This window comes from Ornithodoros turicata, chromosome 9 (genome assembly GCF_037126465.1).
Source record: "Ornithodoros turicata isolate Travis chromosome 9, ASM3712646v1, whole genome shotgun sequence".
In the NCBI taxonomy this organism is placed as follows: domain Eukaryota; kingdom Metazoa; phylum Arthropoda; class Arachnida; order Ixodida; family Argasidae; genus Ornithodoros; species Ornithodoros turicata.
In genome coordinates, this window is record NC_088209.1 from 38,632,419 (window position 1) to 38,647,012 (window position 14,594).

The following is a 14,594-nucleotide window of genomic DNA, read 5'->3' on the forward strand; positions in this document are numbered from 1 at the left end:
TCACGAATGACATCGATGTTCCATGACTTGAAAACCCGAGACGAGGTAGGGACGAAAACAGACACACACAAACACAGTCTCAAACACAGTTTGTGTGTGTCTGTTTTCGTCCCTACCTCGTCTCGGGTTTTCAAGTCATGGATCGTCACCACCAGCTCGCTTGCTACCTAACTTTCCTTTCGTTATCGATGTTCACCTGCGTAAACTGTCGTAGAACGGGCTCCATCTACATTTGCGAATGCGATTTGAGAATGGCTGCCCCCACCCAAAAAAAGGAAAAAGAAAATCTCCTTTCTTTCCTCACTCTCTGTAATCCTAAGCCTGTACTATGCAGAACTGCTCCCCACGTAGGGGGTCTTCCCTTCCCTTCTTTCCCTACCTCAACCCCCTCGGAATTTCTTAGAAGAGGTGCCATTGTGACACCAGCCGGACAATGCTCGCAGCGAAACCCCAGCTCCGCAAATTACCTTTCACAGGTGTTGGAAGGTGTCGCACGTGACTGCCCTTGTAACACCTATCGTGTCGTACCGCACTCGCGTATCGCAGTGTTGTACGTATACATGATTTCTGCGTGCGAGCCACGACGTGAAAGATTTGGACAGGATTCACTGACACCCCAAGTAGGTCCACCTATTTTTATAGCATCTTTTATGCGAAAGTGAAAGTTTGGCTTTCCTTCCTTTGGGTATAGCGGTTATTCGGAGTTTCAGAGGAGGGTTTTCTATATCGCTTCATCGTCGTGTACTGTATTCTTTTCGACGTTGATCGGAAATTGTACAGAGAGAGGCCTAATTAAAAACACAATTTCTAAAATGATAGGTATGGGCAAGTGAAACGTAGTTTCCGGATAAAAACTGAAAAGCAACGTGTATAGGTCAGTTCAGTGATTTATCCTGACACCCCTATGCCCCCCTAACACCCCCATAAAAAAAGTCTGGATGAGACCTCCTAAAATTTTGTGAGATTGCACAATATTTCGTCAAAAGCATGTAAATACACCCCTTTGCGGGGCACAACCCCCCACCCCCAAGGATATGAAATTCCGGGTAAACCACTGGACCAGTTGCTGGTAACGTTTCTATGAGGGGAGATATATGCACAAAGGACAGACACAAATGACCATACTCAACAGGTTCGTTGAGCATAAAAGGATTATGCAAGCGGGCTGGTGATGTAAGCTGGACATAGGCAGCGTATATCTGATTTCGCTGGTCCAGCGATGAACAAACAAACTATACAACTCAGGGCAAGTCTCAAACCAGCTGCACCAACGCGATTGCTCGTTTGAGTCTTGTTCTGGGTTGTGTATTTGTTTGTCCGTCCCTTTGTCTTCACCCCAAACTCGAGGATATGCTGTCTATGTCAATATTTTCGAAAGCCTGAAGATACCACGCAACATCGGGACATCGGTATGCCCGGTATGCTCTGCTATGCCGACAATGCCTTTTCCGTAATTTTCCTCCAACGAAGGTTGGAAGTGAAGCTGTTAGTGAGTAATTGATGAGCTTGTTAAAGAGTATTCCCAAAGACCTGTTCGGAGTGTTTTTTTTTTTTGTTTGTTTGTTGCTCTTATACAAACGAACAAGTCGACTACGCAATATTTTGACGCTCTCGTCGTTTCCGTTTTTCTCCACCAGGCGTCTCAGCACCGTTTGTCACGTGACCTATGAAGCCCGCAAGAAAATGGCGGAATGTGGTGTGTGTTGTGTAAAATTAAAATTAAACCTATTGCTGTGCGTGATAGTGTTTCTTCAGTCCTGCCTTCTCCAAACTGGTAAGTTTTTGCGATGATTATGTCACCTACAGTGGTTTTCGACGTTGCTTGCTTTAAACCGTTGCGCTGTATGCTACGGAATTATCACCTGTTGTGGTCAGTTGTCGCTGTTGTTTTCAACCTATGTTTACGATTTGGGGCTTCGTAGCTCCCTATAGTTCGCTCATTGTGCTATCTATACTGCGGGTCGTATTCTTTTGACATCCTGCTGTTGTAAATGTAATCAATTTTCGTACGAAACCGATTTTCTCACGTAATTAGGTTTAGGCGCAATCTGCAGTGAGCCAAGCTTTCGGCTAACGTTTCTCGGCTTTAGTTACTGCTGAACGCTGACTAGGCGTCTTGCTCCTCTTCAGGCTATCGCCAGATATGGCGCTGCGTCTTCTTGTTTTCTTCTTAGTGGGCTTCGTGTTGAATTTTACGTGGACTACGTCACAAGTGCTGTAATTTTCTTAAAAGGAACAGGCGAAGGTATCGGTCCCATAGCGTGTGTTGGCGTAACTGAGTCAAGCACCAACTAAACCTTCGACGTTTTCTCTCTCTCTCTCTCTCTCTCTCTCTCTCTCTGTGTGTCCAACCAAATAATTTAAGTATTCCCGTAATATTGATAGTTGTGATTGGTACCCGTCATTATCACTAAAATGAAGTTGTTGACACTGATAGTGCATGAAGCCATAACACAGGCCGTCATGATACTGATCATCTAATTGTAATCTAATACTGATTGCGGGTATCTCCGCTGCTGTCTTTACAGCTTCCTGCCTTGAGTGCTACTGTGCAGGGTATTGTCCTTTTGACGCCTTCAATGGGACGTGTCAAGCACTGCCAAACAGTCAGTGTTTCAGCGCAGTTGAAGAAGTGTACAATCCAGAGACTGGGGAATATGAACCAGAAAGGACATATGGGTGCCTGCCTCCCGAGGAAACAGGCTTGATGCTGGTAAGTCCTTTGGGGATTTGTCTTTCTGTGATTTTTATTTTTGTGTGTGTGTGAACTGTCAAGCCAGCCATTTCTAAAGATGTTTGAGAAGGTCTGATCTTGCAATGAGAAACCCCCAGCTAGTGCGGACACCATTGGTAGCTGCAGGGCACATATGCTTAATTGTCTTTTCTGAATTGTAAGCTTGTTGCCTGCGTTGTTTAGCTGTAGTCTCAGTAATAACTCAGCTTTTCTAGTGAACCAGTGCCACAGTGTTTCGTGTAACATATTAGAAACAGGCAACCCATTTGCATAATCGATACCTTACAGCATTAAATCATCTGCAGCTGTAACACACTTAACGAAAATAATGTGGTGGTTCCACCACTGATAACTTCTCTCATACTGTACTCAAATGATCGGGGGAGATCCTTCTACAGTTTCAGGGATAACTAACTGTAAATGTTCTGAGTGTGGAATTGCATATTTTTAGTGTGGAATTCAACATTTTTTTTGCTCGTGTTTGTAGCACATTTGTTGTCTTCTTCTTTGGGAGTGTTCCACAGAATAACTACAACTATCTTGTATCACAGTTTTCTTATTATTAAATGTTTGGTCTGACATAATAGATTTCTCCTTACATTTGAACAGTGCAAAGGCAGCCTTGTTCCCCACAAGATTCCAAAATCGATTGCGTGCTGTAGCGACGGAGACCTCTGCAACAAGTACCTGAAACCTATGTACAAGATCATACCTGACGACGACGACGGTGAGACTCCAATAGCTCTCCAGATACCTTTCGTTCTCTGTAAATAGCTTACTTAATGACCAGTCACTCATTCTTAGTCTCACGTTTTAGCGATACAAATTTAGCCTTTCTGAAAAGAGAACTGTATACACTGGAGCGCTGAACAGACTATGGCTAACCTGATAGCTTGGTCAACTTTTATAGCCTGCTTCTCTGTTGTTGACAGGCCAGGCGGCCTAGAAATATTTCTGGGCCCAGGCGGGTAAATCAAAAGAATGTCTGACCTAAGAATGTAGCACCTGTGTAGTGATGCAATATTTATGTAGTAAGAGTGCAATATTTGTTTGTTTCCACTGTGTATGTAACGTACGTTTCCGTTCTCTGTGTACCTCAGAGTACCCAGCCCAACTGCACCGCCGTAACGAGCTCCTCTATCAAGTTGCCATCATACTGCCTACCACTGCCATTTTGGTTCTGCTCTTTCTACTGGGCTTGTACTTCTACATGAAGTAAGCTGTCTTTTGTTCTTCTTCTTCTTTGAAAGTTGAGTGTCATATCTGACAGTGTGTCCCTTTTTTGGGGGGGGTTTGCAGACACAAGAAATATCCGGAGCAGGACCTGTACTACTCCTCAGGATGCAGGGAACCTTTTATTCCAGTCACTAAGGGTGGACCGTGCATCCAGGATCTCATCGATCAGTCCGTCACTTCGGGGAGCGGCTCTGGGCTTCCTAAATTGGTACGTGCTGTTAGTTTATACACAGGACGGCCAACAGAATTAGTTGCATAACGGAAGATATTCGAGGGAAGTGGCACCACCTGGTTGGTCGTGAAATTGCGCACATAGCTGAGCCGAGCCATAGCATAGCCGATCATGCATAGAACTAGCCTGTAGAACTTTTCAATTCACTCTCCATGTTTCCATGACACAGTGAACTGTCCAGCATTACAGCTGGACCATTTCATTGTAGGAGATTGTGCTTGTGTTGCTCTGTTGCAACAAACCAGGTAAACTGTGGGTCTTGTTTTCAGCCAGAGTGTGGGAAGGGGCAACAACAGAGAGGCACGTATTGTGTGTGTCGCCTGTGTGCGTACATCACGCAGTCCAGCAAAGATGGCCCATTGTTGCTGAAGTAATTACCTTTTCTTACCAGAGTCAAGCATGTTTGCAGGGAATATGCTTCTGGAAATTGCTTGTTTTTTAGATACACCATATGCTGGAGCTCACCAAAAAACATTATGGATACAATGGGAAAATTCCGCGATCATTACTGGCTGCATATGCATCCAGAAAAATGCAGTATTTATACGAACAGTAACATTTAGTTTTACACTAGAATTGTAACGTGATGTGTCTGTGTGTTCAGGTGCAGCTGACGATAGCTCGGCAGATCGAGATGGTGCAGAGCATCGGGAAGGGCCGCTATGGGGAGGTGTGGAAAGGGCAGTGGAGAGGGGAATACGTGGCCGTGAAGGTGTTCTTCACCACGGAGGAAGCGAGCTGGGTGCGAGAGACCGAGATCTACCAGACCGTCCTCCTCAGGCACGACAACATCCTCGGTAGGTCGCTAACCCTTCCTAGATGTTTTCCTGGCACTGTTTTCGGTAGGAAATGCCCGCAATGATCATCGTCTCCCGTTGCAACAGCTGTGTAACTGGGACGTGATGAAAGCTACATCTTAGAAAAATTTTTTCTAAATTTTGAAGTAAGAAAAGCTCCGCACACCAAAGAAAGTTATCCACCGTTCCAGTTAGTTTGCAAAAAAAAATGTCGTGTGTTGTCCTCGCGTTGTAGCAAGGACTTGCTCTATAGCAGCAACCGGTGTCGGATTGTTCTGGCAAGTTGACAATTGCGCATCTTCTTTCTTTATTTACTCGTTGAGGGGTACAAAGTTTGGGTGAGTTTGTACAGAAAGAGGTCCCATAGGTAATGCTAGTTCTGGGACCTCGAGTTATTATCTTATTTTGTTAGCAGCTCTATATGGTGAATATATATGTCAATCCTTCAAGAAAGAATAAACATCAACAATAGATATACAGTGTTATACATATTACCGTGCAGTGTATATAGTAGGAATAGTTAAATTATTGCATTAGGAAATATACTGTATACAGAGTGATATATCCTATATACATATGCCTCGTAAACATATAGCTCTCACTTATATGTAATTTATGAACAGATAACAGACAAGATACATAAATATATATATATATATATATATATACATAAATGCACAAACAGGTCAGTAGAAAAAAAAAAGTCCAATGTTAAATGGCGACAAACAGCATTTAACGGTCAAAAAGAGTGTAGCATAGTGTTCTATACGTTAGTTAGGATATAACGATATAATACTCGTTTGAAGGACAGGATATAACGATATAATACTCGTTTGAAGGACAGGAAGGATGATAAGTTCGTTATGTTTGAGGGCAACGAGTTCCAGAGTGTAGAGGAGTAGTGAGCAAATGTGAATACAGCGTAATTAGTTCTGCATGTGGTAACTGTCAAAGCGTTTTGCGATGATGGTCGCGTTATCTTGGTGGGTTGTTTGTATGTGAGTTTGATGTCTGAAATTGTTATCGTCTTTTGGAGTATTTTGTGGGCTAGAAGTAGAGCGCGGAAATTGATGAGTTTTTCCAATGGGATTATATTTATTGCTGCGTATACAATGGCATCACGACTATCCGCGTGTCTTGAATCCAGGTTTCGTCGCATCGGACATCCGCGGCACTGGCTCGTGGACCCAGATGCTCCTGATTACAAACTACCACGAAAACGGATCGCTCTACGATTACCTCTCCTCGCGCGTGGTGGACACTGACGAGGGCATCACCCTGGCCTACACAGCAGTTTGCGGCATTGCCCACCTCCACATGGCCATCTTTGGCAAACAGGGTGGGTGTCCTTTTCCCTTCTGCTCGCTTGAAGTCGCTCTCTGTGTGTCTGCAACAGAGTGCCATATAGCTGGGTTTTGCCTGTCTTGCAGGAAAGCCAGCTATAGCACACAGGGACATCAAAAGCAAGAACATCCTCGTAAAGAAGAACGGCACCTGTGCGATCGCCGACTTTGGCCTGGCAGTCAGTTTTGACGGGTGAGTGCCGTCACGTTAACGGTTCCCCGAGAGGCCCCGGGTGAGAGCGGAGGATGGCAGTGAAGGCTGTGTTACTTTGTGAAATGCAGCAGATATCATGCTTAGAGCCTGAAGTATTCGGGAAATATTTCTTTCTAAATTCGGGGGGGGGGGGGAGTAAGAATCGGGTAAATAAACGTGTGCACTAAATTCATGCGAATGTAACTGTAATGGTTTGGTACAAACGGTGATGTAACTGCATTTGCTGCCAAACAAGTAAGTTAATGCGTTCCTGCAGACATCCCGGTGAGGGGAATTTGCCGGGTAAAAATCGGGTTTCACCCTATTGGGTGAACCTTCAATTCGGGGAAGAATCGGGTGAAACCCTAAAACTTCAGGCTCTAATCATGCTACATGCTTAGAAGATATAGTTTTAGTGTACAGTGTTTCCTTTGCCATTTCTATGAAAAAGAGACTACTATATCCAATATTTGCATCTGTGTGCTGTATCTGTACGAGGTCCCCATTGTAAACGTATCAACCCACTTCAGTTTTTTTTTTTTTTTTTTTTTGTTCATCGAACATCTTTAAAAACACAGTTTGGAACAGTTTTCCTGTTTCTTTCTTTTTGTTAACCCTGATTTTACATCTTTGATCAAACCTGCTAGGTTTTTTTTTTTAGACCACGCGTCTTCTTGTCGCCACGGAGGCATGACAAGGGCATGAAGCTTTCCAGGTCCTGACAACATTCATGCACTTTCAGGTTGTCGAGAAGAGTGCATGCATGCATAGGCAGAGCTTACATAAGAGAGCTTCGTAAGTGGACAGTATACGTTCTTTGCGCATCAAAACTTGAAAATGGAGTGGTTAAGACAATTGATACGCATTGACAGAAGTAGGTTGTCAGGTGACAGGCCTTCAAACTCGAGCAATATCGCTATTGACCACTTCATACGTAGTCTGCAACCGCGTCAGTGTTGCCTTTGGGAGCTTGAAGGCGACTGCATTGACAACTTGTTAGATTGCGTCGAGAAAACAAATGTGCGACCTGTACTGGACTGTGTGTGTACCAGCCAGCGGAGAAGGTTGAAGGCGGGTGAATTAGGTAGATGCATTCTACGGAAGGGCATTGTCACTTGCTCGCTGTTAAATGCTGAAAACCCTGTTGTTCCGACTCTCCAGGGAGGCCCAGAAGCTGGATATTGCTGCCAATCCCCGCGTGGGTACCAAAAGGTACATGCCTCCCGAGGTATTGGACGAGAGCTTGTCCAAGAACAGCTTCGATGGCTACAAGTATGCAGACATGTACTCCTTTGCACTAGTCCTCTGGGAGATTGCACGACGGTGCACGATAAACGGTGAGTGTTCTTCCCGAGACCGTTCTTTCAGTTCTGAACCAAGAATATGGCAGCTTAGGAACTTTCCAGTGTCATTATTGGTAAGGCCCTCGGTTTTCCGCAATTCCGCGGCATTTTGCGGAGTTTGGAATTATAATCGCGGAATCCTTCATTTGGCACAGAATTTCGTGGAGTCCCTTATTTTTAGGGGTTTCCGGATATCCCAGACGCTTCCCTGTAATTAGGTGCCCTCAAAAAGTTAAATAATGCCTACAGCCCAGGAACAAAACAGGGATGTCCTAAAGATGTAACTTCTCCAGGGCATGTATTGTAAACTCCTTCCCATAAAGTTCCTATAAACTCTGTACATGCTGAAAGATCTTACAGCAAGTATAAAATGATTGCAGGCGACAGACCGCATGAGAGGAGAACACAAGATACCATGTGTGTAATGCTGGTGCACAACAATGCATTGAATCTGTAATTTTATGAAATATTTTTTGTTCCCACATTATCCAGGAAAATCCCGTTTCAAGCTCCCGTTTTCCCGTTGACTGCTCGCTGCGGAAAATCACGTAATTTAGGAGTCGGTGCCGCGGAATTTTGAATTTGCCGAAAAGCGGAAAACCGAGGGCCTTAATTATTTGGCCGCAAACTGTTCTCTGTTGAGCTACCTTTGGATGAGGCACGATTTCAGAATTTCTCCCGCAGGTGTGGCAGACGATTACCAGATACCCTTCCAAGGGGTTGTCCCCTCTGACCCCAGCTTCGAAGACATGCACAAAGTAGTGTGTGTCGATCGCATGAGGCCTCCAATCTCGGAAAGGTGGGAACAGTGCGAGGTAAGTGTCAGAGGTCAACACTTGTGGGACTCCTGATTCGCTCACGCTTCGAGATTCCTGTGTTGCTGAAACATGCATTCCTTCATGCGACTCACTGTTCATCCAGAGTGCCAGAAGTAAGGGGCAGTCGCATATTTTGTGAGAAACTAGTATGTCGATGCCTTGAGGGGCCTAGCCTAGGTGCAGTTTTGCAGGTAGAAATCGGGTTTAACCCTAGATAGGTGAACCTCCATTCGGGGTGCAAATTCGGGGAAAAATCGGGTTTAACCCTAAAACATCAGGGTCCATGCTTACCCATGCACTGCAAAGTGAAACGTGATCATCAGTGTGTGCGTTTGCAGTACACCAAAGTTGCCTAACCACTGCGGAAACAGCGAAAAAGTAATGGTGCATAATTTCGCGGAACATTTCAGAGAGGGCTTCGTCAGAAACTTCCTGTCCCATGATGATGCCCCTTTTAGGCCGTTATATTTCGACACATTTGGCACAATGCCCAACGACGCTGGCCAGTCTCGAAATCCATGATGTCGCTTCATTTACGTATTTTTATTTATTTCCTTCAAAGGCCTCACGGACATTGTCCAAGATCATGCGAGAGTGCTGGCACCACAACCCGACTGTCCGCCTCACGGCCCTCAGGGTCAAGAAGACGCTGGCAAAGTTGGAAGCGAGCGAACCCAGGACGAAAATGGTCTGAAGGACATTTCCTCCCCGCCCTTCATCCAACTGCCAAGGTTGTCGAAAAATTCCCCGCGGGGTCGACCTCTTCAAAAGTGCTCAACGGTCGGTTGCACCTCCCCCTTCCCTCCTCCCCCAGTGCCATTTTGAGTGAGTGAATGAGGCGCGTCGTTCCGCGGCGCACCCTCGGCGGTGGCAGAGGGTGGCGTGCCGCGAGTTTCCCTCCCCCCTGCGAGTGTGGTTGTGATCGTTCGTTGTGCCGCGTGCGCAGCGACCTTGACTCGTCTCGGGGGTGTGTGTCCCGTTTTTGTGGGGACTAACCTCTCGCGAGTGGTAAGCTTCTAAAATACTTGGTGAAGCGAGTCGTGGGTTTGAGAGTACACGCTACCGCATCCGCAACTTGCCCTTCATTTCATACCGGTCGTTGGTACCAGGCTCAACGGTAGGTTCTGGACAGAACATTTTAGAGAGTGCAACACTCAACGTGGGTAACACTTCCTTGGGAACGTAGGTAATATTTTCCTCCCCCAGTTGAGGGAAAGCGCGTTCTCCCTCAGGCTGAAGGAAATGTTACCTATGTCAAATACACCCAAGATTGCTTGTAGTACCCTACTTCTCTGTTCAACAGTACAACACTATTTAACCGTTACTTTTCTCTTCTTTTCCTTTTTTTTTTTTTTTTCCCTGGTGCTGATAACTTGTTGCATAAACTGGATTTCGCATCATCTATTACTATTTTACGTCATTTTGGTAGCAAACTGCGCTTACAGCGTCGGTTTCTAAGCACTAAATGTCACATATTTATAGTTCCTGCGAACAAATAAGAGCAGGGAGCAGTGTACTACGAACCTACTGCGTGCTTCCGTCTGGTGATTCAGGTAGTTCCGCCAGCCCTTCTAACGGTGCAGTCAGTACAAAGCTGCGGACGGCAGCACTCATAGTCTGTGTGGAGCAGATAACGTGGAATGCCAGCACTTGGCAAAAACTAAAAGCCGGTATCTCGTCTTCTGTGTCAGTGTTACGTTGTTACTTTTGCAATGCACTTCCTTCCTTTGAAATCTGCGAGGCATGACTTAAATAGACCTTTTTGCAAAAGCAAGCGCCACCTGTGGTGCGCAAGTGCTCGTGGGAACTTGGAGGGCATTAGAGCATTGCGAGGTAGAAGAAGAACAACAACATTCCCGGTGTGCGCTGCAGAAGCGTCAGCCGGTGTAAACCATAAGCGAAGCAGACGACGGAGAGTCTACCAATAAGGATCGTGTTTTGAACGGCGATAGCCAATCACAAACGGGCTTTCAGCTGTCATCGCCATGGAGACGAACCACCGTCGTCTGCGAGTAATGATTGAGCCGTCAGCCGGTGTAAACCATAAGCGAAGCAGACGACGGAGCGGTGTCAGCACTACGTAGATAAAGAAAGCCTGCTTACTCATCAGCGTGACATCATAACGAAGAGTCTGCCAATGCGGATCGTGTTTTGAACGGCGATAGCCAATCACAAACGGGCTTTCAGCTGTCATCGCCACGGAGACGAACCACCGTCGTCTGCTAGTAACGGTTGAACGTACCTGCGTACTAAACGGGAAATATTTGAAATAAAGGGTGAAACGGTCCCATATCTTTCTCAAGATTTATTTTCTGGAAAGCTTGTTGCACTATTTGTCTACAGATTCAGGTTCCAAGTTAGCTGCAATCATTTGCAAGTCCTTGAATTCTCAGAATCGTGATTTTTTTTTGCAGTAGCAGACAAATTCTGAGTTTATATGTCCATGTACCGAAGGACGGAGAGGAGAAAATAAGTAGGGCTTCTGTATCGAAGTGGCGTTGGCAGTGTCCCTCAAAGTTCCCATGCTCCTTGGGGGTGCGCGCATCTTTGTAAAATCGTCTATTGCTGGTTGCCCACAAGATGCTGCCGGATTCTCACTGTTATGCAGTGTCTCACCACATTGTCTAAGGGCTGTACAGGAGCCTGAATACATCCTAGTATCCTTGCTGTGTACCCAGACGATTCCTAGCACCTCTGGTTTTCCTCTCTTGTGTGTATCCGCTCAGATGTAGCAATCTTTTTAAAGCGTACAACTCGCAATACTCTTAAACCTCCTTCGGCAACAATTCTGAAGAACATATGCTCTCATTGTTGCTGTTGTTTAGTTGCACCGGTTTATTACGTCGTTGAATTGAAAGTGGCGTCTGATTGTAAATACGTTTGAAACGAAGCAAGATAAATGGTAGTGAGGTACCGGCTTTTAGGGGTACAGTAATGTTCTGTAAGTGTACATAGTTCATTACATGTGTGTGTGTCCCGTCTGGTGTGTGTGTGTGTGTGTGTGTTTCGTAGCTGCAGAGAGATAGCTAACAACAGTGCCAAAATTTTACCATGCCAACATATATTTTTGTTTTGTTGATAGTTTTACAACTGCTTTGCAAAAAGGAACTACACATTAACTTAGCAGTAGCGAACACTTGTTGCTTCTAGTCCCGGTTTCACCAACGCTGGTCAACTTTGAACCGAGATCAAGCGTTGCTAAAAACGCTAGTTGGTGACGTGATGAGTATTTCAGTAATAATGACTGCCTTTTGTGAAGCACAGTTAAGCGTTAAATTCAAGTTGAGGGACCGTTGATCCCAATTCAAGCGTTAATCTGCGTTGGTGAAACTGGGCCCTAGTAATGTTTTCTGCTTCGCATTTTTTCGTTAACCCTTTGGCCGTCGAGAAAGTCGCCCTTAACTTTGGCCACGGCTGCTTTGTCACAAAATTAGTGTGGTGAGGCTGCATTGTAACATTTGTTACCGAGTAGCAAATGTAACGTAATGTTAGCGTACGCTTGCTACATTTTCTGGAACCTTGACAATGTGGTTGTTGCAGCACTTTTGTTTTGTATCTCATCACAAGCAGTATTTGGTCAGCAGACATATTTTTGCAGCCAGTATGAAAGGCATACTGCTAGCATGCCAAACCGTTGCCATCACTTATTCCAGTGCCTGCCTCATGCCTTTTTGTGCATATTTCCGAGCTATTTTTGTGCTATTTTTTTTATCTTCGCACAATGTAAATGCCTTATAAGGACATAGTGATTAGTGCACTATTGAATACAAAGTTGCCTTTCTGTCTTTAATAGTGATAACGCCAGTAACCGTGGTAGCGGTACGGACGGTCGAACACCTTGCAGTTATGTTCTAGGTTATAAAGCTTACCCTTTCTTTGTCAACCTGTTAGTTCTTGCTTTAAGTCCAATCTCGGCTGTCAGACGGATACCTGTCGGACCATGTGTTGTGTCCAGCTTAAATTAAGGCAGCATTGTTGTCACAGGTCTTCTTGGCATAGCACAGTTTTCTTTGTCATTGTCTCAAAAATACTGAGGCATACACCAAAGAAAGTTTGGAAATTTCTTAAATTGTGTGCTTTTAGTCCCTTGTTTATCACTTCGAATAAGTAGAGCAGCTTCGCGTTTTAAGCTTACATGCAGTCGACATTTAAGTTTGCATTTTTAACCCAGCTATCCTGATTCTCTTACATTGTCGGGATTTTTGTGCTTTGTAAGCGGTGCATTTTCATGGCACGTCAGGTGCTGAGAAGTATGTTCCTAAGATGTCTAAATATTTTCGCACTTTTTTACACAACGTAGTTTGCTTCAGGACATTGTTGCACATTTTGATTATTGCTGGCTGAAGTTGGGCAGATTAGCAGGGATACTAATAATGTTGGCAACATGGTAGACAGCCAGAGCAGGTTTTTGTAACTTCCAAGGCATTGCAGATTTTGTTTTGCAAGGTGCCTTTGGAAGCTGTCCAAGATTGAGATATCTTTTACAAATGTATAAGCTTTGCTACAAGGATGTTTTTGTTGTTATACTGGGTTTAAACTGCTTGGAGCACTTTACTATAGCAAACTATTTTGTACAGAACTCAGGAAAAAGAGTGCCCTGATGATATTTCATTATTGAAGGTTGAACACCATAACTTGTGGTGATCATACAATTTTCTGTTGAAGATTTTGCATTGCTGGTCAGGAATTCTCGGAAAATAAATACATATAAACTATAGGCCCCCAACAGAAGACAGCGACAAGGAGCTATCATAGTGCTTTCAGAACCATCTTGAGATTTGGTACTTCACAAATTTCCTCCAAATGGTGTTCAACTTCAAAGGGCCTTCGTACAAATAGGCATGGCAAAAGGTTGAACAATGTAATACAGCATCTCATGGACGTACTGTACTTTGGCAAAAAGGTGTGATAGGGAAATCACGCACGGATTGCTCCATATGCACGGTTGCGGTATATTAAGTCCTTGCCACCTGGAAGTAATGCGGCCATTCCATGCATATCCATGACTAAAGCACATAGTTTTTTTTTGGGGGGGGGGGAATTTACTTTTCCGCGAAGTGGGATTTAAAAATTTGCGGGATTCGGCAGGCATGAGAAAAAGAGCGAAAGAAAAAGCGCAGCATTCTTCCACGGTCTCATGCCGACTCATCCCCAGTGCTTTTTCAGCCTTTTGTAACTTTTCAGTGCACAAAGGACGATTCAGTCTTTCTCCAGGCGTTGCTGTTTCCCTTTCTGCCTTGCTGATTTCCCTTTCATTGCGGCACAGTCAGCCATCTACGGGCCAGCATTATCAGTGGTATTTCTAAAATCGATAAAACCCCAGTGCCGGGAAAGTGGTGTTAGGCATTGCAGTCGCAACAGATCTGGTTTAGCACGGGTTTAAGTCGGGTGAAAAGGTTGCAGTTCGGTTGAAATACTTGCATAGTTGCTGTAAGATATCGAATATTCAGCGAAAAACTAACGATTCTGAGGGGAACAGTAGGTTCCGCGAGACACGGTCAGTTACGCAAAATTTTGCGAAGTTGCGGAAAGTTAGGGGCTCTATCCATGACATTCAGGGTGGTTACCTTTATTTTTAAAAGTGTCTCTATCTATTTCGTTCGTGTATTTAATACCGTCACAAAGGCCGTGCCTGAGACCATCGTGTCATACCCTTGTGCCAAAGCGTGCGTTCGAGAGTTGTGGATGTCTCAATGCTCCATTTCATGTGCCCTGTCAAAAAGGTACTGCTTTTGAAATAATCTAGGGTTAGTGACTGCTGTTAACAAGAAAACCATTTCTCCTGCGAATCTGTGTATACCAAATAGTACAAGGCAGTGGCGAAGCCAGGGGAGGGGGCAGGGGGGCTTCGGGGGGTTCAAATCCCTCTTGAAATTGTGCATTTGAGAGAGGGTGAAA

The 14,594-nt window shown here is 44.8% G+C and overlaps 1 protein-coding gene across 1 annotated transcript; it reads left to right on the forward strand.

Annotated features, from left to right (window-relative positions):
- Positions 1-519: 519 nt before the first annotated feature.
- LOC135367948 (bone morphogenetic protein receptor type-1B-like) lies at positions 520-9,815 on the forward strand. The gene is made up of 12 exons (XM_064601042.1): positions 520-620; positions 1,638-1,774; positions 2,529-2,713; positions 3,344-3,461; positions 3,835-3,949; positions 4,034-4,178; positions 4,807-4,999; positions 6,147-6,338; positions 6,430-6,535; positions 7,697-7,872; positions 8,563-8,693; positions 9,259-9,815. The coding sequence occupies exons 2-12, from the start codon at positions 1,684-1,686 to the stop codon at positions 9,388-9,390; spliced, it is 1,584 nt and encodes a 527-aa protein (XP_064457112.1). The 5' UTR covers positions 520-620; positions 1,638-1,683; the 3' UTR covers positions 9,391-9,815.
- The last annotated feature ends 4,779 nt before the right edge of the window (positions 9,816-14,594 follow it).